The sequence below is a fragment of the Condylura cristata genome, unplaced genomic scaffold, assembly GCF_000260355.1.
Source record: "Condylura cristata isolate star-nosed mole 26May11 unplaced genomic scaffold, ConCri1.0 scaffold00022, whole genome shotgun sequence".
NCBI lineage: Eukaryota > Metazoa > Chordata > Mammalia > Eulipotyphla > Talpidae > Condylura > Condylura cristata.
In genome coordinates this window covers 9,529,557-9,554,680 of record NW_004567123.1, presented here as the reverse complement: position 1 = coordinate 9,554,680, position 25,124 = coordinate 9,529,557, and the positions used below count along the sequence as shown (strand labels likewise).

At 34.2% G+C, this 25,124-nt stretch overlaps 1 protein-coding gene across 1 annotated transcript in view; it reads right to left on the bottom strand.

Moving 5' to 3' along the window:
• Positions 1-820: 820 nt before the first annotated feature.
• The window catches only part of ESF1 (ESF1, nucleolar pre-rRNA processing protein, homolog (S. cerevisiae)), a 53,277-nt gene continuing 28,973 nt past the window's right edge, over positions 821-25,124 (bottom strand). The window contains exons 11-15 of the mRNA XM_004686941.2: positions 16,350-16,471; positions 13,946-14,033; positions 7,400-7,476; positions 3,886-4,032; positions 821-2,928 (exon numbers count right to left, since the gene is read on the bottom strand). Of these exons, the coding sequence (XP_004686998.1) occupies positions 2,635-2,928; positions 3,886-4,032; positions 7,400-7,476; positions 13,946-14,033; positions 16,350-16,471 (728 nt within the window). The 3' untranslated portion in view covers positions 821-2,634. The remainder of the gene's footprint in view (positions 2,929-3,885; positions 4,033-7,399; positions 7,477-13,945; positions 14,034-16,349; positions 16,472-25,124) is intronic.

Sequence of the window (25,124 nt, the reverse complement as noted above, 5' to 3'; positions counted from 1 at the left end):
ACATAGAACTGGAGTACATCCCAGAGACACAGGTGTGTGTGAGAGGATTCACCAGAGATAGAGTGGGGAGCAGAACAGGCAGAGTGATGAAGAATGATGAAGTACACTGCCGAGGGGAGCAGTGGGAAAGAAAGGAGAGGTCTGCTGTACCATGTGGATCACCTCCGGGCCTGGGGATCAAACTCACACTGAAAACGACACCGGCTATCTTGCAGTGCCGTGCCCTAACTTTTGTGCCACCAGGAAGAGCCTGAGACAAAGGATTTTACTCCTAGATATATGAGAGAAGAAAGCAAAAACCTATTTTATGCGAACACCTATACATGAATAAGTTTCTTAACTCAAAACCCAGCAAACTTTGTAACAACCAATGGGAAAGCCACTTTCCCCAGAAAAGGAAACCTAAGTAATGTTTATTTTACTAGTGTCCCAATTTTAATCAGGTCTCTTTGCACGTAACTCTGCTACTTTTGATGTTTTGGCCATGTGATTTGCAAATGGAACAACAAATATGATAGTACCAGATTTGGAAAGTACTTGTACACTGGCACTTACCCTGTAGCTGGGAACCCTCTGCCTGGATGGGGGGCCCCTCTGGTGGCGTAACAAGTTAAAGTAGAGCACTGTGAGGATATTCGCAGCCACTGCAGCATGAGTTCAATCCCCAGCCAGGGAGCGGACATACATGGCACAGCAGACCTCTCCTGTCCAATCCACTGCTCCCCTCAGCAGTGTATTTCAGTCATTCTACCTGTTCTGTTCCCCACTCTGTCTCTGGTGAATCCTCTCACCTCCCATACTTCTGGCCTGTACCCCACTTGTTGTATGTATAAATAAATAAAATCTTAAAAAAAAAAAAAACCAAACAAACAAGAAGCCTGTATGAACCTACTGGATAAGTGATCCCCTGATAGTCTAGTTTTCTCAGCTGAGGACCCATATATATGTACTGCCCAAAAGTTCCAGTTCAGCAGCTAAACTTGCCTATACCTGACCTGTCAACTCATAGATTCCTAGGAAATATTAAATGTTTGTTGCTTGAAGTCACTGTGCTTGGATCTGATGTTTAGCAACAAGAGCTAATAGAGTTGATAATGAATTTATTTAAACCTCTAATCTGCAGACCAAAACCCAAAATAGTTTGGTCTTTTTTTCTTCTAAAGTAGTGGTCCTCAATCTTGGCTGTGCATTGGAATTACCTGGCAAACTTTGTAAAATAATCATGCCTGGATCCTATTCCACACATATAATTTAATAGGTCTAGGAGGCTTACTGACCACAGGAATTTTTAAGACATTCTAAGTGATACTAATGAGCAGACAAACCAGCATGTTACCTAATATTGGCTTATTCCATAGACAATATAGACACAGTCATGACTCTTCTGCTCATGTATCTAACAAATTCCCTTCAGAAAGTAGTTATGACAATGGGTATCAAGCTGGTCCCCAAAACTTTTGACAAATGTTTGAAAAACTAGAGATTCACAACTCTAAGTTGTATTGACTCACAACTTTCTTCTAGATGTGACAATACTGGCTTGTGCTCTATGGTCCTGGTAATAACCACAATAACTCAAATAAATAGTGACAGTAGCCTTTTTTTTTTTTTAATCTTTTCTTTTTTCAATTTTGAGTCTAACTACAGCATTTATTTTTTTGGGAATCTAACATCCTTGGTGTAAGATGTTTATTATAAGCAGGGTAAGATAATGCTAGTCTCATTTTTGTCTACCTAGAAAAATATCAAATCTTGAGGAAACAGACAAGGACATAAAAAACTTAAGCGCTCAGTGTGGCTAGTAAAATGAGATTTGCAGTTAGATGCAGTGACTTAAAAGCAAAGGACTAAAAACCAAAAAAAAAATCAAAAGTCCAAAAAATTGGGACCACTAGTTTTGAGCAAACCCTAAGCTATAATTTAACATTTTAAAACAAACCTTTTTCCACACACAAATAAAATATAATTATACAACTACTAATAAGCATATTAATACTATACTTATAAGAAAATTAAGAGCCATGATCTTTTAGTGATGATAAATACTGGAAAGTTCACAGAGGGAATCAATAGATCAAACCTAAACAATAAAAATATTTTACCTTTACTTGCAAATAATCTTATGGGCTAACTATGATAAATATGGCCAAACAGAGAAAGCTACTAGTTCCTATCCATTTTGGTTAGAAAAATAAATATTCTAATACAAATCTAATCTGCTTCCTGCTTCCAGTGAAATTATGTATTGCACACACATTATTTTCAAATTGTTCCTAACTCTTATTCAGACTTAAGACTGAGTAACAGGTACTGTTCTATTCTTTACAATTTCAAACAGTCATTAAAAAAGCTAACAGTACTTTTTTTTAGGGTGAACTAAGTTTCATTAAACAAAAATTTGATAAACCCTATATTTGGCCTAATTCTTGAATTAATTATGATTAACCATTGGAAATATACAGTGAAAATCTGTCAAACATGCATAATGAATTCAAAGCATTATATACAAAGAAATTCTACAACGATCATAGTAAGGTTTCTTCTATTCTTTGTTCCCTCAATATACTCTTCCTACCATTCTGCATACTTTAGGAAATCATATTCTTAATCCAAAAAGAAAACCATACAGTTAAGCTACTTGAATTTTTGTTTCTTTCTTGCTTGAAACTGTTCTGTTTTGTTTTTTATAGATTTAATCAGCACTGACAAGGCAGGATCAATGGACCTTTTTTGTGATTCTTTTTGATTTTCTCTCTCCATTTTCTTTATTGCTTGAGTATGTTCTTGTTCTTTTTGTTCTCTCTGCCGGGCTTTCTCCTCAAGGATTTTTTCCATAGCTTTTGTTTTCTTGAAACTAGGATCTGAAGGATCCAAATTGAATAAATGGGATGTATACATTGCCTGAAACCGTGCATCCGTAACATTTACCTAAAAGTCCAAAAGGAAAACATGAGTAAATATAATTAAATCAGCAAGTTATTGATTATATAAAATACAAACGTGTGCATTTTGGATTGATCCACTGTTTTCCCACACATCTTCAATGGAATTTTAAGGCTTGGACCACAATGTGCAGAACATATTTACTCTTATCACGCAGGAAGAAAGGGAATACCTGTGATTTATATAGAGAATGATCTGGTCACTTAGGTGACTGTGTGAGGTTTCCCCAGGATTCCAGTGTTAAATCTATTTTTGGCTGGGAAAATTAAGCCAGTAGTAGAGTCTCCTACTGAAGTTCTATGGGTTGTCCCTGCATTCCGAGTACATTAAAAAAAAGTAAGTTAAAAAAAAGTGGACACTGCAAAAGATTTAAGAGTGCATCCTTGAGACAAAGATCAGACCAGCTACAAGTCCCACATTTATCTCATCTTTCTATAAAAGCATTAAATTTGACATTTAAGAGTTTTATCCTTAATACCAGTCAAATTTTTAAGTGTTGCCAGGCAGAGGTGACCAGCTAGCACAACTCACTGACATTCTGCATTGCCATGGGAAAAATGAGCTCACCTGCAAATGAATTGTAGTGCTACTTATAGCAATGATGTGATACTATCACCAATACTCATGAAAAATAGTTTTATGCATGATTATTAATGTGTGAATATAGTTCTCATAATACACATATGTATTTAGCAAAAAAGAGGGGAAAGAAGGGGCACTAGTAACATGAATTAACAATTTAAAAAAGCGCAGTCTATTGCACTAGTCATTATACGCAGTGATTATGATACAATATTGTGTGAGCCTGTTGTTTTTTATTTAGACTTAAGTATATCTTTCGTAGTGTGAGCACCACACTGTATGTGATGCTAGCATTTAAAAAAAGCTGATTTTTGGTTCAATTTCAGCCTTAAAAGGCTAATAAATTTTATCTTCGGTTACCTCAAAATCATCCTCTATTAATTCTTTCCTTTTCATAAGCTGTTTCTTCTTCTTTTTGCTCAGATTCTGGTGCTCTACAATTTTGTTGTAATTGAAGTGCTTCTTGCTTTCCTCCTCCTCATCCATCACGAGCAAAGCCATTTCAGCCTATAAGTTAAAAAAAAAAAAAAAGTTCACACTTAGATCAGTGTCTTTACGCTTAGAACAGCAATGGGGTACAGGTATCCTTTCTAGGAAAAGAAAATTCAGCACTACTGCTCCAGGATGATCTGTCATCTGTAAACTGTGGATTTCCAAAAAATCACAAAGAAACAGAGTTTTTTGTAGAGCAATAAGGTAAAATTTTTAGAAGCAACATCACCAAGAGCAGAATAGTGATTAAAGTGTGTGTGAAAAAAACACAGGTCATATTATGGATAACAGGCCAGCAAGTTGCAGAAACATGTGTCCCCCCCACGTCTTCCAAATAAAAATTTCCTATTTTCACTTGTTTTTTTAAGCAATGATGCAAATTCTAGCAAATGTGTAGTATATTGTGAAACAAATTAAACTTTTCAAATATAAACTTTAATAACATGAAATTTTTTTTTCTTTTATTTTTGCCTTTACTTTTTTTCAATTGAAACATTTATATCAAGGTGGGATGTTCACACTTGTTTTTTAAATATAAGGTAGTGTTAGTATCAGTTGCCATAGGAACTTTGTTGCCTCTTTGCAGTGGGAATGAGATGAGGGGCACAACAGTCGTGGAGCAGGTTTGCAAGGCAAAACTGCTACTTGAGCAAAAGTTCTTATGCCATTTACTGAAAGCATACAGGCTAGAAAAAGCTGATCATGTGACTATGGTATGAAGAATAAAGTCTGGAGGGTGGGATTGGAATGGGGGACAAAGTTTTACAAGGAACAGAGAAGGGGACATCGTGACCATTAAGTCAAGAGACATTTGTATCAACAAAGTATATGTGCTAATGTTTTCACAGGCAGAGTTATCTGGAGACCACCATGGAGTCATGTAATCAGGTCAACAGTAGCCTGTGCCTTCCCGGGCCTGCCTTGTGATACATGCTATAGTCCATAGATAGGCAAGGATGCACTGCTATACTTGCAGATAGCAAATTGATCAAAGTTGCCCACAAGTGGCCAGCTAGTAGCCAGTTTACAGGAACCCACAATTACCCACTAAATAAGTATTTTCTACTGATCATGGTAATTTTAAATAAAACACTCAAAATTAAACAGCCATGTTTACTAGAGATATTAAGGGTATGCTGCTTGATTTTTTTGAATCTTCCTCCATTACCATTTTAGACTGCTTAAAATTCCTTTCACTTCCATTAGTGGCACCTGCAATTGGCTTTCTATTTAGAGTCACTTTCTATAGAAGACTTTCTTTGTGCTTTCTACCTTTATGAACACTACTGTATTCACAATAAATGGAAAATGAGAAAAGATGCATTAAAAGGTTTCACTCAGCAGGAGTGTAATAGATTTGGGGGGGGGAGAAGAGAAAAACAAATGTAAGAGTAAAAATGAAAACAATGAACATCTATAATCAGAGACATTTTATGGGGGTGGAAAGGGGCATGGGATCAGAACTTGGGTGGGAAGAGTGCACTGGACTGCACTGGACTAGGGTCCAGTGACTTGGTGGTGACTTGGTGACTTGGTGGTGGGAAGTCCATGGAGATTACAACTGAGAAAAAAAATACACAAATGAAGAATGATATAAAGAAATAAAAAATAATAATAACCTGGTGGATTTCTGAGGAGGAGGCAGAAATTCACTATATAAAGGAATGCTTCATGCAGCAACTTAAGAGGATTTGTATGAGGATTGCTGGAATAATACATTTCCTAAGGAGTTTGAGACTGTACTTACTTTATGAAAACTTATTTGATATTAAGTGAAAAATCAGGTTACAAAATAGCTTGTTGGATGATATGATTCAAGTTAGCTTGGATGATATGATATGTTTATAGAAGTAGGTATAATGAAAGATATGTATCATATTTTTTAACAGGATTGTCTGTGGAGTGTTAGAAAAGGGATATGTTTTCCTTTCTTTGTATTTTTCTCTGTTGTCTGATCTGACACCAAGCATGTATAATTAAAACAGTGATGGTCTTGAAAGAAACAAATTTCAGAAAGAAAGAAAAAGGGGGAGGGGGCAGAGGGAAAGAGAAAGAGAGAAAAGGAGGGAAAGTTAGCTCAAACTTTCTAAACCACTAGTTTTACCAGTTCTGGTTAAGTCCCAAAACAATTATATTGTTTATTTCATTAAATGCTGTATATTTGGGTTTTGCAAAAAAAAAAAAAAAAAAGATAATTAAGGTGACCATGCAAGTGATTTTAAAATTATTGCATAAAATTCACTGCACTGCCAAGATAGGATTTAATTTTGTCCTTTAAATTTTTGTTTGTAATAATAAATTGGAGGGAAAATAGTATTTGATAAGTCATAAAAGCAAAGTCTGTATTACAGGACAAAGCTTCATTGAACTAAAATTTACGGTTAAATTATTTTTGTTTTAATAGTAATATTGTCTCAAATACAGTAAGGGTTTTAAATAATTAGTTACTTAACTGTTAAGCCTTGGCTTTAAGGTAAATTTTAACATTCTATTAGTTGGAGAAATGTTTGGAAGAAAGGTATTTGAAAACCACATTGATAAAACACTTAATATGTAGTTTATAACTTTAAGTTGCTAAGACTAGTTTTTGTTTTTAATTAGGGAAAACAGAAACCCATATGAACAACTGTATTTAAATTGTACATATTCCTATGTCACAAAGAGCAGAAACAAATGTTGGTGAGGATATGGAGTAAAAGGAATCCTTGTGCCTCCTCAGTGGGAACGTAAACTGGTCCAGCCCTATGGGAAACAGTATGAAGGTCTGTCAAAGTATTAAAAGTGGATCTCCCATATGACCCATCAATCCTACTTCTAGATATTTGAAGCAAAAATATAAAACACATGAATTTGAAGAGGTATATGTACTCTGCTGTTGACTGTACTCCTATTTATAACAGCCAAGTTATGGAAACAGCCCAATGACAAAGGATTAGATGGGAAAAGTGTGTGTGTAATGGAATACTACTCAGCTATAAGAATGAACTTTTGTCATTTGCCATAACATGATGTAACTAGAGAGGATAATGCTAAGTGAAAAGAGTTAGGAGAAAGACAAATACTGGATGGTCTCCTTTATATGTGGAATACAGAGAAACTAACAAAGGGTTAGTCAAACCAAACCAGTAATAAATTCTTAACATCTGACTGCAAAACTGAGGCAACCAGAAAAGCGTAACATGGAGAGAAGGGCACAATGAAACATGTAGAGGATTGTTGGGATCTGTGGTGGGCAAAGTATGAAAATATTCATTTGTAGAGGTTTGAATCTAGAACTCAAGGATCAGATACAATGAAATAAATATAACCGGGGGAAAACATAAATAAAAAAATAACAAACTATGTATTATCCATGAGGTATGTAACAGTAATCAGGATTTACCTTTTGTCTTTCTATTTCACTTTCTTCTTCTGGAGTTGTGCCACCCTTTGTAGATTTCACTGATTTTTTCTTTATGCCTGGCATAACAAACCAACACAGATGGGGTAAAATTTAAAAGATATCTCTTTATACTAGGAAAAAAATGCAAGATAACTAAGAATATCTTGCAACTAAATGCCCAGAAATTTAATGTAAATAAGTTATTGATAGATGACTATAGCTTCAAATATAAAAATTCATTACATTTAGATGGATTGACCAAATATTATAATTTCATTTCAAATCAGTATAATTACATATCAACTAAAAAAGGAAAACAATAAGATCATTTCAATAAACACTGAATAAGCATTTGCTAAAATTCAATATTCAAGCATGATATATATGATTCATTCAATAAAATTCTTAATGAGATTCCATTTAAAGAAATCTTTATAATGATTAATAGATTTGATGAGTAATATCAGTGTACTAAATGTACAAAGCAAAGTAAAAATAACAAAATATAGTGTGCTATGAAATAAGAGCAAGGATTGTTCAAAGATCAGGCTTGGCAATTTGTTTTATTCTGAATAAAAAAAAACAAAAACTAAACTGAAAAAGAAATTAAGTCTTACCTGATGACATACAGTAAAAATAAAATACAGGTAAAGAGACATTAAAATAAAAAGATTTCGGTCTCCCTGATGGCACAGTGGGTTAAAGCACAGCATTATGAAGCTCTCAGAAGCCACTGCAATGTGACTTCAATTCCTGGCCAGAGAGCTGAACCACACGGTCCAACAGACCTCTCCTGACCCACCCGCTGCTCCCTTCAGCAATGTATTTCAGTACATTTGCCTGTTCTGCTCCCTACTGTTTCTGGTGAATCCTCTCACCCATCACACTTCTGGCCTGTACCCCAGTTCTGTAAGCATAAATAAATAAATCTTTAAATAATAATAATAAAAAGATCCTATAAGAAAATACAAGGGACTAGTTACCTCAGTATATAAACTTTTACCGCTCTCTATAAAACCCTCAACTATAAAACCCTGCTGTTCTACCAAAGCGTATATGCCTGTTTTTCCAAGTAGAAATATTATTGCATGCAGTCCTCCCTAAAGTGAAATGATTACTGCTCCTATCTCAACTGTTGCTTAGGGAGTGATGCATCCATTTTAGATAACATTTTCTCTGTATACAGTATATGAATATATTTATACATGTAAGTATCATTATGGTTCCACTTGTGCCCTACTTAAGTTTCTCTCTGCTACTAAGTTGTTAAGGTAAGAGCCCCCCCCCCGCCTTTTTTTAAAGATTTATTTATTTATTCATACGGAACTGGAGTACAGGCCAGAGATGTGGATGGTGAGAAGATTCACCAGAGACAGAGAGGGGAGCAGAACAGGCAGATCGATGAAGTACACTGCTGAGGGGAGCAGCGGCCAGTTCAGGAGAGGTCTGCCACGCCATGTGGGTCAGCTCCGAGGCGGGAATCGAACTCATGCAGAAGTGGCTTTAGCTTCTTAGTGCTGTGCTTTAACCTGCTGTGCTTTAACCTGCTGCGCCACCAGGGAGGGCCAAGAGCCCCTTTTTAAGTGAATGGACAAGTAAGCTTTGTAGGAGATCATTTGTGGGAGCCAGAAAAAAAAATTAGGCTGAAGATGATTATTATACAAGGGAGATAAAGATCTTCCTATATAGCTGTGGAAAATAATTTCAAAGAACCCACAACAAACTGATCTGGACTTTATAAGAAACTGGTGAAAAGTCATACAAATAAACATGAAAGAAAACTTGCAACAAGGGAGGAAAAAAAATTTCAAGATGGCCAGAGCTAAAACTGACACTTGATGTGTACTAGGGAAATGAAAGTGTTTGTTTTGAAATGTTATCTTTTATTTTCAGTGACTTTTTTTTCAAGTTAAAAACCACATCTTCTTAGGGCCCTCCCTGTGGTGCAGCGGGTTAAAGCACAGCACTAAGAAGCTAAAGCCACTTCAGCATGAGTTCGATCCGTGACTGCCCTGGAGGTGACCACATGGTACAGCAGACCTCTCCTCACCTGCCCGCTGCTCCCCTCAGCAGTGTATTTCCTTGATCTGCCTGTTCTGTCTCAGGTGAAGCCTCTCACCACCCCACACCTCTGCATAAATAAATAAAAATCTTTAAAAAAAAAAAAAAAACACATCTTCTTGATCTCCTGAAACTGCTGCAAGAAATACATATGGATTACTCTAATTGTTGAATACTTAAGAGACTAGAAATTTGCAGTCAGAATTTTATAGTTAACAATCCTTACTGAGGATACTACCTCTTTAAGCAAAAAAGGTAACAGAATACATTTATGGAAATAGATAAACAGCAAAAAAAATAATGTGGAAAAGGATCATCTAAAGGAAATTTCATTTTCCCTTACTTCACAATATCAGAGAATTGCTCCCATTTAAAAATAAATGAGTAGCCTCAGAGGGCTTAGTTAAGCACTTCTTTTGAGATAGTTAAGGGAATTTACTGGGGTGCAGACCAGGACCCCTAGTGAATCACTATTTTGCAGTTAAGGTCTATGTTCAAGATCAATGCCAACAATAAGATGTAGTCTATTATCTTCTTCTGGACATTCTGTCTTTGCTAGGACATCTAGTGATCTCTCATGTCCAGCAGCAGACCTCTCCTGTCTCACCAGGTGGTCCCTTCAGCAGTCTATATCAGTAGATCCACCTGTTTTACTCCACACTTTACCTCTGGTGCACTTATATCCCAATTCTTACATGCATAAATAAGTAAAAATAAATCTTAAAAAAAATGAAGGAAATCATTAGGGCTTATCTGCCACTGAATTTTGTTCCTTTCAACTATGTTCATTTAGCTTCAGTTTTCTGATCTATAAAGTGGGCTAAAGTTTGGATTAGCGGACAGAATACAAATAAAATTATTAGTAAATTATAAAAACAGGCCCTCCCTGGTGGTGCAGTGGGTTAAAGCACAGCATTAAGAAGCTAAAGCCACTTCAGCATGAGTTTGATCCCAGCCCCCAAGGTTATCTGCATAGCACAGCCGACCTCTCCTGACCCGCCCGCTGCTCCCCTTAGCAGTGTACTTCGTTGATCTGCCTGTTCTGCCCCCCACTCTGTCTCTGGTGAATCCTCTCACCATCCCTGCACCTCTGGCCTGTACCCTAGTTCTGTATGCATAAATAAATAAATCTTTAAAAAAATTATAAAGACATACAAGCAGTATATTTCACTCAACATGGCTGGTTAAGTGAATCAAATATGTGTACCACATTAATAGATTTTCATGAAAGTTTACCAAATATGTATAGTTATCAATATAATTAATATATTTTAATAGGGTACAATTACATGCAATATACTTTATCTTACTCTTTCTCAAAAATAAAATCTTATTAGAGAGGTTTCATAATTAATAATAACCAGGTATTTCATTTTTAAAAGAAAAAAAATTCTAACTCATCTTAAAGGGCATTATTTTCTTGAAGCTCTCATATCAAGTTTGTCAGTTAGAGAAAAATAAAAAGAAAAATTATAGCAAGTTTACAGTGTAAAGGGAGGAAAAATTAGAAAATATTTCTAATACTTATATTGGCTCCTGAATTGAGCTGAAAAATTGGACCCAGCATCAATCAATAAGCTGACTTTTTCTATCTTTTGAAGACTAAGAACAGGACTGCCTAAGCCAAAAGTATATACATGTACCAAAATCTATCTGGCTTCATAGGTTTCTGTCTTGTTCAACTTTGAGACTTAAGCTACCCACGCGTCTAGACACCAGTGCTTTTTTCCTACACACACAACTGTTGCTTCTCAGTTTAAGCCTTCCCCCTACTTTCCAAGTATAGGAATACCTCATTTATTGTGCTTCACTTTACTGTACTTTGTAGATTACAAACTGAAGGTTTGTGGCAACCTCATGTCAACAAGTCTACTGGCACCATTTTCCAAAAGCACGTGTTCACTTGTATCTCTATGTCAAATTTAATTAAAATATGCACACTGTTTTAATGCATGCTTAACAGTCTACAGTATTGTCTAAACATAACTTTTATATGCACTACAAAACCAAAAAATCCCTGTCACCAGCTTTACTGTAGTGGCCAGGAAAGAAAACTACAATATTTCTGAAGTGTGCCTCCTCTAGTATGACAGAATAATTTTATCCTCTGGAGTCATGATTCACCCTCACAATATATACCTCTTTTATCAATACTGCCTCTAGTCCCATAGTTTAAAAAACCATTTATATGTTCTTGATTCCTAAGTCTATATTTGCATTCTGACTTTTTCAGCTGATCTCACAGACTCACATGTATGTAACTTTATATCTCTATTTGGATAGCTAAACGACATTTTAAGAGATTACACATACAAACTTTTACTTCCCACCTTAACAATTTTTCTTAATGGAAGAACATTCTTCCAGAGACCCAAACCAATCTAGCTAAATTTCTTCCTTACCCAAATAAATCAAGAAGTCTACCTTCATAATATATCTAGAATCTCATTAATTTTTCTCCTTCCAGTTCCATTACTGGCATGCCTTTTAAGTCAACCATCATTACCTTTCGAGATCTCTGCCAAAACCTGATATCCCAGTTCTCACCAATATCTTTCTTCAATTTGTTTTATTCAGAGTATTAGAGCAGTATGTTAATATACTGTATCATGTCACATAAAGACCTTTTAGTGGCCTTCACTGACAGTTTGCAATGGTAAGACCCTGCATGTTTGGTCCTCTATGCTACCCTGGTCTCATACCAAATTCCCTCTGGTCAGGTAGCTTTCAATTTCTCTAACATGACAAGTTCTTTCTCACCTCAAAGTCTTTTTACCCAAATTCCCCTTACTTGCAAAGCTCTTAACCTAGCACTTTATGCCAGACTCTCCACCCATTCTCAGCTTAAATATCGTGCATTACTTCAGAGAGCCCTTCTTTATCTACCCTATATAAAATAAGCCACTCTTCTTCCTCCCAGTTAAACTATCTATATCACCCTACTTTTTTCCTTTAAGACATCAACCATATTCTCAAGATAGTCTAATTATATAAAATAAATCTTCTTTAGCAGATCATAAAGTACATTGAAAACAAGCAAATTTTATCTGTATTTCCCCTTGAAACTTTTGAAATTAATGTTAGAAAAAGCTTATTTACAAATTTGGTTTCCTGAATTAGAGGTTTATTAGTCCATCATCAAGAAATGACCACTCAGGCTATGATAAAAAGCAGAATATTCTAAATTTTCATTCTTCTTCTAATTCCTAAGAATCTCACATTCTATTGCAGACTTTATTTATTTTGACCTCCCTTTCATCGATAAAATGGCAGTACTATAAGAGAACCACTACCACAAAATAATTTTGAGCAATTCTGACTTTCCTGTTCAAACTATTCTGGTCCACTAGTCATGAGGGACAAAAAGCAGAAAAACTTCCTGGAATCCTTTTCTTTATAATGCCAGCTTGGAGCTGCTCCAGAAGCAAGGTATTTGCGGGTTCATGTATGTGATATTCAGATCAGAGACAGTAAAATGGATGAGAACAAATGAAAAATGCCTCTGTATTGACTTGTTAAAGGATAGTCTGAACTTTTCATATACATGCACACACATTAAAGAGTTAAGAATGAAAAGTATTCAGAAAGAATGAGTGGCGCATGTGCCAAGGCAAACAAGATTCCCTGGATTTGGGACATCAGATACCATAGTTTAAAAATTCAGGGAAGAGAGTATGACATTAACTTTCATTTAAAATGAAGCAGGATAAATACAAAAGGGATAAAATGAGATAGATACTTTTACTATATATTTGAGCAGAAAAGCCTTTTACTACAATACCATGTAAAAATTTTTAAAAAGTTATACAAATATTCAACCAAACATAAATTTCACTTTTAATTCTTCATAGTCTCTCAAAGACAGACCTTGAGTGGATGTGTTAAGTAGCAAAACACTAAAGAAGATGACTCTTTTATTTATTTTTTGCTTATCCCTTTATAATCTGTCTAGATTTTCTTGAAAAGAACCTTCACTAAAACTGATAAATTATTCATGTAACCAGAAATTTCCTATAATGAAATTGTTTCTTGTATGTAATTTGCACATAATGGGACAATCTGACCCATTCTACAGTATTTCATAGGACAGCTCTATAATTTCTTGCTGCTTCAAAAGAATAAGTAGCTTATATATTTCTTTTTTAAAAAAAAATATTTATTTATTTATACATACAAGAGCAGGGTATAGACCAGAGGTGTCGGTGAAAGCATTTACTAGAGACAAGAGTAGGGAGCAGAACAAGCGGATCTTCTGAAATACACTGCTGTGGGGACAAGCGGACAAGACAGGAGAAATCTATTGTGCCATGTGGGTCAGCTCCCTGACTGGGGATTGAATGCATGCTGCAGTGGCTGGCCATAGCTTCATAGTAATGAGACTATCCCCTTATATCACCAGGGGGGCCCTAGTTTACATTTTTCTATCTACTATATTACCTTTTTTCTTTCAATTCCAATTGAAAATTAAATATATAGATAGCTTACCTATTTTCTTAACTTCTTCAGCAAAGTATGGGTCATTTAAATCAACATCAGAGGGAAGTTCATCTTCACTGGCTTCTTTAGCAAGAGCCTTAAAAATTAAAATATTTATACATACAGTTTATACAATTTATACATATTATGAAAACATAATATATGTATGTGAAATAAAATCATTTCTTTTAAATCAAGTAGTTCAATCTAAAATTAAATAAATGTTGATAATGGATTAATTTAGAAAATTAACTCCCATCTGAGTCAATCTTTTGCTTGTTCAAAAAACAATTATTAAGAATTTAATATTAGGAAATTATGTAGGATATTTAGGGGAAAATGAAAGTTATTAGATAAATGGCTTCTGTTATCAAAACTTTAAAATCTATCAAAGTAAGTTAGGTGTATAAATAGATTACACATAAGGGATAATACTTCAAGAGAGGAAATGCTATAAGAGATAAAGTAATATAGGCATTCAAAAATACCTTTAGTAATTATGAAGAGATAGCTTTATATCAATTAACAACAAATGGCTATGACTATCAATAGCTTAAAGGAGTATATTATGGGTTATCTTCCAAATTATTACTGGAAAAAATTTGCTGGTGATAGAAAATAATTTTCAATATAAAAATTTCACATTAAAAAAATAGTACGAACAGCATAATGAACATGTATTCTTACCACTCAATTACAACAAGTACCATGTTTAATCTAGAATCTATTCCTGAAGATTCCTGGGCTGTTTTTAAGGAAATCTGTTAATTTAAATTTTCCCTAATAAAGTCTGACAGATTTACTACTAAATCTGTATAACTAGATTAAAAATCAAGTGTTATTTAAAAAAACAGCAATAAATATGAACTAAGATCAGACTAACCAGACTGAGTTTATCTTTAGAAATCTAAAACATCTTTAAGTCATCTTAACAAAATAGAATATTCATTTCAAACAGAATATTCATTTTGATATTAATAACCTTCTAGGACCAAAAGCTTCTAGGAATTTTTAATCACTACATTATTACAATGGGTTTAGCTGAGCATGTTTTTAAACCAAGAATGTAGTTTACTCTTAAGCAAAATGGGTTTGAACTGTATAGGTTCACTTATATATAGATTTCTTTCAATACAGCTGGTTAATCATATCCTGGGCACACCATTCCTGGATTCAAGCAACTATGTATGTGGAGTGGCTGAATGCATGGATGTGGAATAAGGAGATAAAGAGAGCTGACTCTAAGCAAACTGAATATCTAGAAATTTTGTTATCTGTGAGGGGTTGTGAAATCAATACAAAGAGAAACGTATGAAGGTGGAAGGGATTTTTGGACTTACCAAGTGCAGTAGTAAGCACTGAGTCTAGAACAGACTGGGAACTCAACAGATATATTTTTAATGTTGTTAAAATCAGTCCAGTCTTAGCCCAATGAAGGGAAAGAGAAAAAGCATGAGATAATCTCAAAGCTGAGAAATGAAAATCAAGAAGAACAGCTGCTAATGGTCTCAGAAACAAGCAATTATTTTATTGATTCCTGCAAAGAAACATTTCTAAGTCTTCTAATATACTGGCTTAATTTTGAAGAATTATTCTTCTTAAAAGATCTTTTACCACCTATGTAGGTTTGAAGGAAGTTCTGGGAAGAAGATAGCAGTGTAACAATGAGGGTAGGGCTCTAACCCTATTTCATTTTACTTTCTATTATCAGAACATTTAACCACAACAGGGGTATAAAATTACTCCATAGCACCACTCAACTTGCACTGAAGTCACAAGTGTTCTACATAGTACAGAGAGAGTTACAGTACCTTAGAAAGAACAATGAATGAGAAATCTAAATTCTGGTCTTGCTATTATTAGGGATTCTAACTCTGAAAAAAATGTTATTCCCAAATGATGGGAGGGTAATCAGATTTTTTATGGAGACCATATTAGCACAGAGGAAACTGCCTTAAAAAAGGGACTTTAAACAGAAAGATGTTAAAAGAGCATAATAATAAGCAAAAAATGCAGGTTGAAAAATAGAAATGTGCACACAAAATTCTCATTCATGTTAAAGACTTCTATATGTGATTATTCTCAAGTTAACAAGCCTATACACCTTTCTTACTCAAGAACATAGAAAAGAATCATATTGTTTTACATTTATACATCAACTATGTATCTTATTTAGGTAGCATGTAAATGTAAGATTTACCTAAGAACACAGTGGTTAAACTGACTCTCGGCTATTATAAAGCTTATACATCATGCTGTGCCTTTGCAGAGAACATCTGACCTATAGGGTTCATCTTTTTCTTGAAACTGCAATCACTTTTAGGGCTACTCTAGTTATAATAATGGATGCCAAGCACTGAGCAACATAATACATAATTACCATTCAATATTTAATTAGAATTATCATTGATACCTTCTGTTTCTTTTTCAGTCTTTTTTTCTCTTTCTTCTTCTCTAAAAACTGTTCCCAAGGTGTCAGTTTATTCTTTCCTTCCAATTTGTTTTTGACCATTTCTTCTGCATTTTCTTTAAGACCTGAGGAAAAACACAAATAGTTTAAAATGTCATACTTGGTGGTGGACTACAGGTGATCTGGTGGTGGGTAGACTACAAGCAGTGATACCTAATTAGGGGAAGGGGGACCCTAACATTACCTCAATAAGAAAAAGAAATTACTACTAAAAATATCATATCTTCAGTCACTCAAAACTGTATTTTACAAAATGGTGCAATTCAAACATATTTATAGGGTAGCATCGTAAAATTTAACACTGAATTTTAAATACTCCAAGGGACACAAAATAATATAGGATCAACTTAAATGAAAGCTATTTCCTAAGAGCAGAAAAAAAAAAAAACAACTAACCAAACCAAAATAAACACACAAAGCCATTAACTTGATATATGGTCAATAAAGGAAATCCTTTATTTAGGCTCAGTCTTCATTTATCTATATTTAATTAATTTGAGCTTTTAGTTAAGAAAAAACACAAAATAAAATCATCTCTGTATATCACTACTAGTTCAATTTTGGTAGCAAAAGATCAGAGGTCTTTTAACAGTGTTTGAACTTGTATCTATCACCCAAGTGAAAGCCTTTATCCTTTGGAAACTATAGGTGAATAATAAAACCATTTATTAAGGCAACCCTTTATTACTAAACATGTTGCAGGAAAGAATTCTCATAATCTTCCCTCAAGCATTACGTAAGATTACATCTTTATGATCAACAGGACCAACAAGGTCAGATTGCTCTTCATAGTTCTCCCAACACAGTTGTTTGCATTTGTATCAATATTTCCTCCCTCAAGGTCCTTGTTTCTTAAATTCTGTAGCTCCTCATCCATGTGTTTATATATCTTATGTAATAAATCGAGAAAGTAAGAAGGTGAAAAGCCCAAGGTGATCGATCACTCCCTAAAGAGTATCACTACAGCCAAGGTAATGGAAAAAAGACTACTGTACTACATACTCTTTTATAAAGATGCTTGTTTCATTCTGCAGTAATTTTTGGTGGAAATGGTTGGCCAATCTTTTGCTTGGGGTGGAGGGAGCTTAAATACTTAGCTAACAGTTATTATTTTGACAAACAATTAATGGACTAATTCAAAATGTTTTTTAAGACAAAGGCAATCCTGACCATCTTTTCAGATATAACCTAAATTCTAAGCAAATGAAAACAGGACTAAGAATATAATTTCCTTTTTTCCTTGTGAGTACATAAGAAAAGAACATTCAGCAGCTAGTCTAAGAATATGCAGCTAGCAAGCTGCACAGTTAGAATCTGAACTTTCGGTTTCTTCTATACAATTTACCAAAAACATCTATCATCCTGGTATGACCCCCCAAAAATAAATGTGCAGCCTATGAACAAAATGTGAAACTTTGGGTCTTAAGCTCCTTATCTGCAAAATGAGGTTAATCTAGTCAAAAGAATGCAACTCCCTCCACCCCACAACCATCACATTTTCCTTCCAAGAAAATATTGGGTGGAAGTTCAAATATATGAAACAACTAAGTGTAGTGCTTTGGGTCTTGACCCCTAAAGGAGAGTATGAAGCAGCTGGAATAGATGATCTCTAAGGTCCCTTCTTTGGCTTTTAAGTCAAGACTTAATCTCCAAATTTCTATAATTTAGAAAGGTATTAAATTATATGTATACACAAAGTTATACAGATCTACTTTTATGGCATACTGTTTGTAGGATCTCTGATTAACTGGATTCCAAATCTAAAACATAACCTTCAATTTAAAAATTTACCACAGTTTATTGACTGACAGATACATAGCACCTAGGGAATATAAACTGGGATCCACATTTGAGAGAACGAGGCAAATCCTGACAAAACAAGTTCATTCAAGTAACAAAAAACACAATATATATATTGTGCCTGTGTGTCGGCACACAAAAAATCGGTTCAGTCTAATTCTATATACAAAATACTGTACTCAATGTTTTAATAATCTTTAGAGTAGTCTAATTTCACCATACAGGAATAATGATTTTATTTCAAAATATTAGATAAATATATTTAGTCTTTTGTTTTTAGCAAATGTATCCTCTGATGAATTCTGATCCCTGAAATTTAAATTCTATGTGTACCTAAACACAATGAATGCTAAGGAAGGCTCTGTCTTGTTACATTTTTAGATAGCTAGAACTTTGGTTTGATGCATTCAAATTTTTATTAGCTTCTAGCCTATATTGCAGTGGGTTCTTAATCTTTATTTTTTGGGAACATAACTTCCAAATTTACCAGCATTGACATTTGTACGTTCAATATCATGTTTTCTCATTTTGACACCATTGTCATTTTGGATCGATTAACTTTTTGTTTTAAAGAACTATCCTGTGCACTGCAGGATATTAAGCAGTGCTTCTGGCCCATCTACTAAATATCAGTAGCCCTACTTGTGAAAATAAAAAAATGTCCTCTTGGTGGGAGGAGGGCCAAAACAAACTCTCCATAAGCATAAGCACTAGACAACCATCCAAAGTTCTTCCTGAAAAGAAGGGCTATTTCATTTCATTATTTGTATCACATAAATGATACCATTTGGTACTTGATTATAAAATGTCTTTGTATAACTTTACACGTTTCATCTGAGTTGTCTTTTCTTCCAGACAGACCAAAGGCAGCTAAAGTCACTTTACTTGGTATTCCACAATATTTAGCATAGTGCCAGACACATACTAAGTACTTAATAAACACTTAATTGATCTGTCTTGAAACAGGGATTCTTACTTCAAGCCAACTGTTTGATCCTTCATGTTTGAAACATTCTCTCCAACAGAAAATGAATCAAACCTTAGGATACAAAAAAAAGGGTCAAATCCTAAAGTGATGATGTGGAGAGCTCTTTTTGTTAGCTTGTTTTACGGACCTATAAAGGATCTACATTAGTTCTAGAATAATTTGTAAAATATTTATTCTCAGGAAATGTATTTTTCTGATATTTAGCTTGTTTATTTATAGCAATAATGAAATAGTATCTTTAGCTAAACATAATCTGTAATTTTTTTTTGCTTGGATGTTTCATTTTAATACACCAAAGTAGTACAATGACATACACTGCAATGAATTAACATGCCACCACGATAACTAAAAAATGCTTTGTTCTCATTGTCGCTATGAGGTCATTTAAATCTCTTACCACAGATCACAGTTGTTTATGTTCTAAGTCTTTAAAAATATGCCCATCCCAGAAGCCTCTTGGCATACATACAAGAACATTCTTCAGACAGTTTTCATCTCATTTGAGAACAGCCACTATGTGACTGAAAAACAACTTCATTATAACTGGTTTTAGTTTTGTACAATTTAACAATTTTAAGTGTATAGCCACATACTGCCAAATTAGTTAAAAATAACATCAATAATCCTACAAATAAGGGGTAAGAAATTCTTTCAAAGCCAACCATGAACACAGATGACTCAATTATGACAATAATAATTTAAGCACAGTCCATTCTGAATTATTTTGACAGTTTGCATATATACAAAAAATATCCTTTCAAAATCACTAGAACAAGAATATATAACTTCTCTTGACCTTACCATTCAAAATATTTGAAAAGTCTTCAAGGCACAACAGCACACAACTTAAAATAACCCAACTAAGTAATATAACTGGTTCTGTTTGCTAAAATAAAAATGCATTTTAAAATTTCTGACATAGGGTGATAGTGGCATTTTTAATTTAAATGTGGACTTAGGTTCAACTGAGAATATGTATAAACACTTACGACTTAATCTTTATTTATGGTTTCATGTTTAAATTAGACTGTACTTTATTCAATTCTGTAAGTGTAAGCTTTTAAAATATATCTAACAGCCCCCATTATCCAAAATCCCAAGCTAGAATTTATTCTGGATAAAATGATTCTTAGAAGAAAAACACCAATCATACACTAACATCAAAAGCATCCCTTCAAACTGACAGTTATCTCCAATGGTGTGTGGAGAGGGAGGAACTCATTTACTTGGATAAAGGCACAGGTTCATATGACTAATGGGGATATTTAGCAGTGGAAGTATCCCCTTTATAGTAAGGCCAAGTTATTATGCACAAGGAATATACTTAAAGTGCAGTAAGTAACTCAAACTATTAACCTCTGTAATGAGAAGGAAGAAGATTTGAAGTGTTCCAAACTTGGTTCAAAATTTTTTAGAACAAGAACTTCTTTAGTATAGTGTTCAAATTTTAGTTTGTTGCAATTTTAAATTTACTTGTATGATTTTAAAAGTTAATATTAACTTTTAATAGGCTTAATTTGCTAGGCTGTAAACTCCATGAGGGCAGAGATCACAGTTTGTTTTTTTGACCCCCACAAAAGTTAACTAATGCTGGTGGAATATAGCACACACTTAGTAAATGTGTGTTGAATGAAAGTGGTGAATGAAAGGAAATAACTCAAATTTGTTCCTAACCTTATGGCCTGGGATCAGTAATACATGACATTAAAAAATAATAGGTAGCCTTGGGAATAAGAGTAAACAGCAAAAATCACTATTCATGTTCAGCTAACAAATGTTCTGAGTACACATGATACAATCAGATCAGAATACTGTTATATCCACTATATCAAAACAATACAGACAGCCACAAGAAAAACAATACCAATTAGAAGGTATATCTAGATAAGCTACTTAGATTGGGATTTGCTTTTCAGGAAGCACTTAATTCTACATTTCCCAAGTCAATGAGGTATCCTCCAGAGTTTGTACTAAGTGCTAATGCTTTTTGTGGTTGATTGCCTGAAAGCTATTTTGGTAGGTAGAAACTGCCTTACATTTGTCTTGAACTTGAGCTTATAAATGCTAATGTCTTCTAAATATCTATTTCTTCTGCTTTAAAATGACCTTCATTTATAAGTATAATCAATTTACTATGAAACAGTTTTTTAGAAATTGGTAGAGCATTATGGTACTAACAATTGAAGGGAGTGGATTCCTATGTTCCCAAAATACAAACAATGATGTAAGCATATTACCCCAATGAAAAAAATCAAATTGAAAAAAACAAAACAAAAAAATCATGAATTCAAGTCTTTTCATGAAACAAACAAGCAAACAAACAAACCTGACTTCAAATACGAGACTTTTAGGTCTCATTAGGGAGCCACTGTTTCCTGTTTTTGTCTGTACTTTATTTCTATGTTTTCTCTTCTAAGTAATTGTAATTGCAATTACAAACTATCAAGCTATTATAATGTTAACAGATTGATATTAATATAAGACTGGTGAAATCACTCTATTAAATTTATGGCAAAATAATCAAAGAACTACTTGTTCTAATGTTATTTGTACACATTTACAAAGAAGGGAAACTTTGAAATAAATGGCTAAAATAAGAGAAAAAATTCTTAGGAATAATCACAAGAAAATTCAAACAGAATCAACCTAGACCAGAAGTTGGAAGCTTTCCTTAGGAACATACAATAATCTATTAGGTTCCCAGGAAAGATCTTGGGTTTTAACAGGCTGCTAGTTAATGGGGCAGGAGGCAAAGCCTAGAGCCTAATTACTGTGGCAGGTCCCACCAGAAACCACACATGAAGGTTGCCTTTAGTAGGTACTTTGTTCTTTCTCCAACAATCCAGAGGGAACACATGTCTATTTGTGCTTTGGCTAAAGGTAGAAGGATGTAAAGCCACTTTCCACCCCCCAAGATCTATAACTAGAAACCCATCAATATATGGCTGGTATTTACTTTGTTGGGCCCTAAACAACCCAATCCAAAACTTTGTTGTTTCAATGATCTTGAACTGGAAGTGCCCTTAGGTACCTGGCAAATATTCTCTGAAAGAAACACTCTGAGCAAGGCCTCTGAGAACTCCTATAGGTAAAAGAAAAATCCAAGAACAAAAAGATCACAATAAAAATTCATTATGAATCATAGTAAGCAGAAATAAAATAATACAAGTCAGATCCATAAAGAGTATAGATTTTGAAATTATTACCTAACATGAAATCAGCACATTAAAAAACAAAAGAGGAAATTAAATGGTAAGATTATCAAAGCACAAGATAGATTAGGGAAAAACATGATATAAAAACATAGCTGAATTATAAAGTCTACAATCATGTTAAATGGTAAAGAAAAAATTAGAAGAAAAGACAGAACTGAAGAAATTATCCTGTATGTTGCACATATTCAAAAGTATAGAGAATAAAAATCAGCTAATACAGAATGAGAAGCTATCAAGTATATAAAATATTTCCAGGAGAAAATAAGTTGAATAAAAGGTAATACTTTATTTTTAAGGCACAGAAGTTTTCAGAATTGATGTATCCTATTAATTCCAAGCAAAACTAAAGCTATAAAGCAGAAAGTGACCTAGATATGTATAGTGAAAGGCTAGAATAGTATAGTATTTTAAAAGCCAGGAACTACCTCTTTTGAGAGGGTTCAAAAGAGGCCCCTAAATCCAGGATTAACATAATATAGTATGGTCCTTAGTTATGATGGCTTCCTCACTTTGAATATGGGTCAAAGAGACAATGTCCAGAGAAAATAAGCCATTTCCCAGAGAGGTACTAAGAGGTAGACTGGTTAGCACTTCCACCATAAGAGTAGGTAATACCTTTCTGCCCCCAAACTTTAGCACTCACAATCCCCAGTACAGCCAGATCTCTTCTATTTTGCAACCTAAATAAATAACTCCCTAGGTTAAAACTTTAGGAATAAGTGGCTACCCACCCTTTGTTCTCTCTTCCCTCTATGTCCTCCAGGGCATTAAACCTTAAATGGCTCCACCTATATCCTTGGAAGCTTGGAAAATTGTGACACTCCTAATAAATTCCTGTGTGCCCCTAGAGTTGATAGTGGCCTAAATAACCAACAGCTGATGATTGCTGAGAGAAGACTCATGTCACTCAGACTACTGGACAGCTGCTTAGTTCTGGAAATGTGAAGCCTTATACTTCCCTCACATTCCTTCACACCTTATATAATCTAAGCATTCCTACCATTTGGTGAGCCAGTTTTTGGGTGCTTATCCTGGTAACTCCCTTGATATTCAACTCTAACAATCTTTATTTAAAGACAATTCTTGAGATTCAGTGTTTGGCTTTCTGGCTTGAGTAAAAAAAAAGACTGGTCATTTATACCAACACCACAATCTGCCTTGAACACACCAGGTATATTCTCATTGTATTTTTTACTGTTCTTTATTTTGATCACCATAAAAAGATATGAAGGATCAGGTTCCTCCTAACCTTCCATGTTCTAATCCTCAGAACTAACTCTACATTCATTCTTTTGCCACCCTCAACTTCTTCCTATAACACCCCACTAAATTCTCTGGAACTCACAGTCACAATCAATGGAGATTCAATGATTGTATTTTTGAACATTTTTTTTCACCTTTGTTCTTACTGAAACCTGACTCTCTCCTGAGGCTAGACACACCTGTAACCCTCTCAAAGTGGTTATTTGTTGATGGTGGTGTGTTTTGTTCACATAGTTCTCATACCAACTGGCCTAGAGTGGGGGTAGGGGAGCATTAGAGTTCTTTATCCAATTGCAAGATGTGTGGCATGTGGTAATGGTCTATGGATAGGTAGGCTAACTAAATGACCAATAAAATGGAAAGCCAAGCAACAGATATTTGCAGTTTTGAAGCTGTAGCTTAAGATAGGGGCAATACGCTAGATTATTAGAAGGTTGTTAGTCAATATTTGAAATAGGTCAAAAAAGATTTTCCATGTAGAATAAGATAAAACTGGACGAGTAACTTATAAATCAATTAATCCTTGATGGATCAAGGTAAGCCTTAAATATGAAAAACCTAAACCTTTCTACTTTTAGTAGAAAACACAGGGTGAATATTGCTTTTACTTGTATACAAAGGATTTCTTATCTAATACAGAAAGCACTAAGCTTAAGAAAAGAACAAGTTGGACCATATTAAAATCAGGAAATTTGTTTGACAACACTTCTAGTGAATTTGGAGGGTAAAGGAGAGTAACATATAAAAGATTATTTACGACCCTATAGAATACTGGTATCAAAAAAAAAGAGAACTCCTAAAAGTCAGAAGAAACAACCACAAACAATACAAAAGGAAAATGGCCAAAAGACACATAAATGAGTATCACATGAATGACCAATAAATATATAAAGAAATGCTCAATTTCATTAGAGAGAAGAGATATGCAAATCAAGCCATGAGAACAAACTGTAAAACTAATATAACCATACTGGAAAATAATCTGGTATTTTATCTTGGAGTTGAATGTTAACATAACCCTGCATTACACTTCTACATAAACACCCAGAAAAACTCAAACATTTACCAGAGACATAGAGCTGTATATAACCACATGATAGTATATACTGAAGAACATGTTAAGTGTGCATCCAATAAAAGAATGGATATATAAACAGTGGTACAGAAAAATCAAATGAATGAACTATAGCTATATAAAATATGGATAAATTATAACAACAGAATGTTGAGTGAAAATTCAGTCCCCAAATATTTTAAATGTATCTCCCTCTATGAGAAAAGTCTACAGCTTTACTGAGATATAGTTTATATACAACACAACTCATTCACATAAAAATTCATGAGTTTCTAGCAGGAGTATAATGGACCAGGCGAGAAAATAACAAAAATAATGAACAACCATATACCAGAGACATTTTGAGGGGGTGGAGTGGGGAATGGGATCAAAAATGG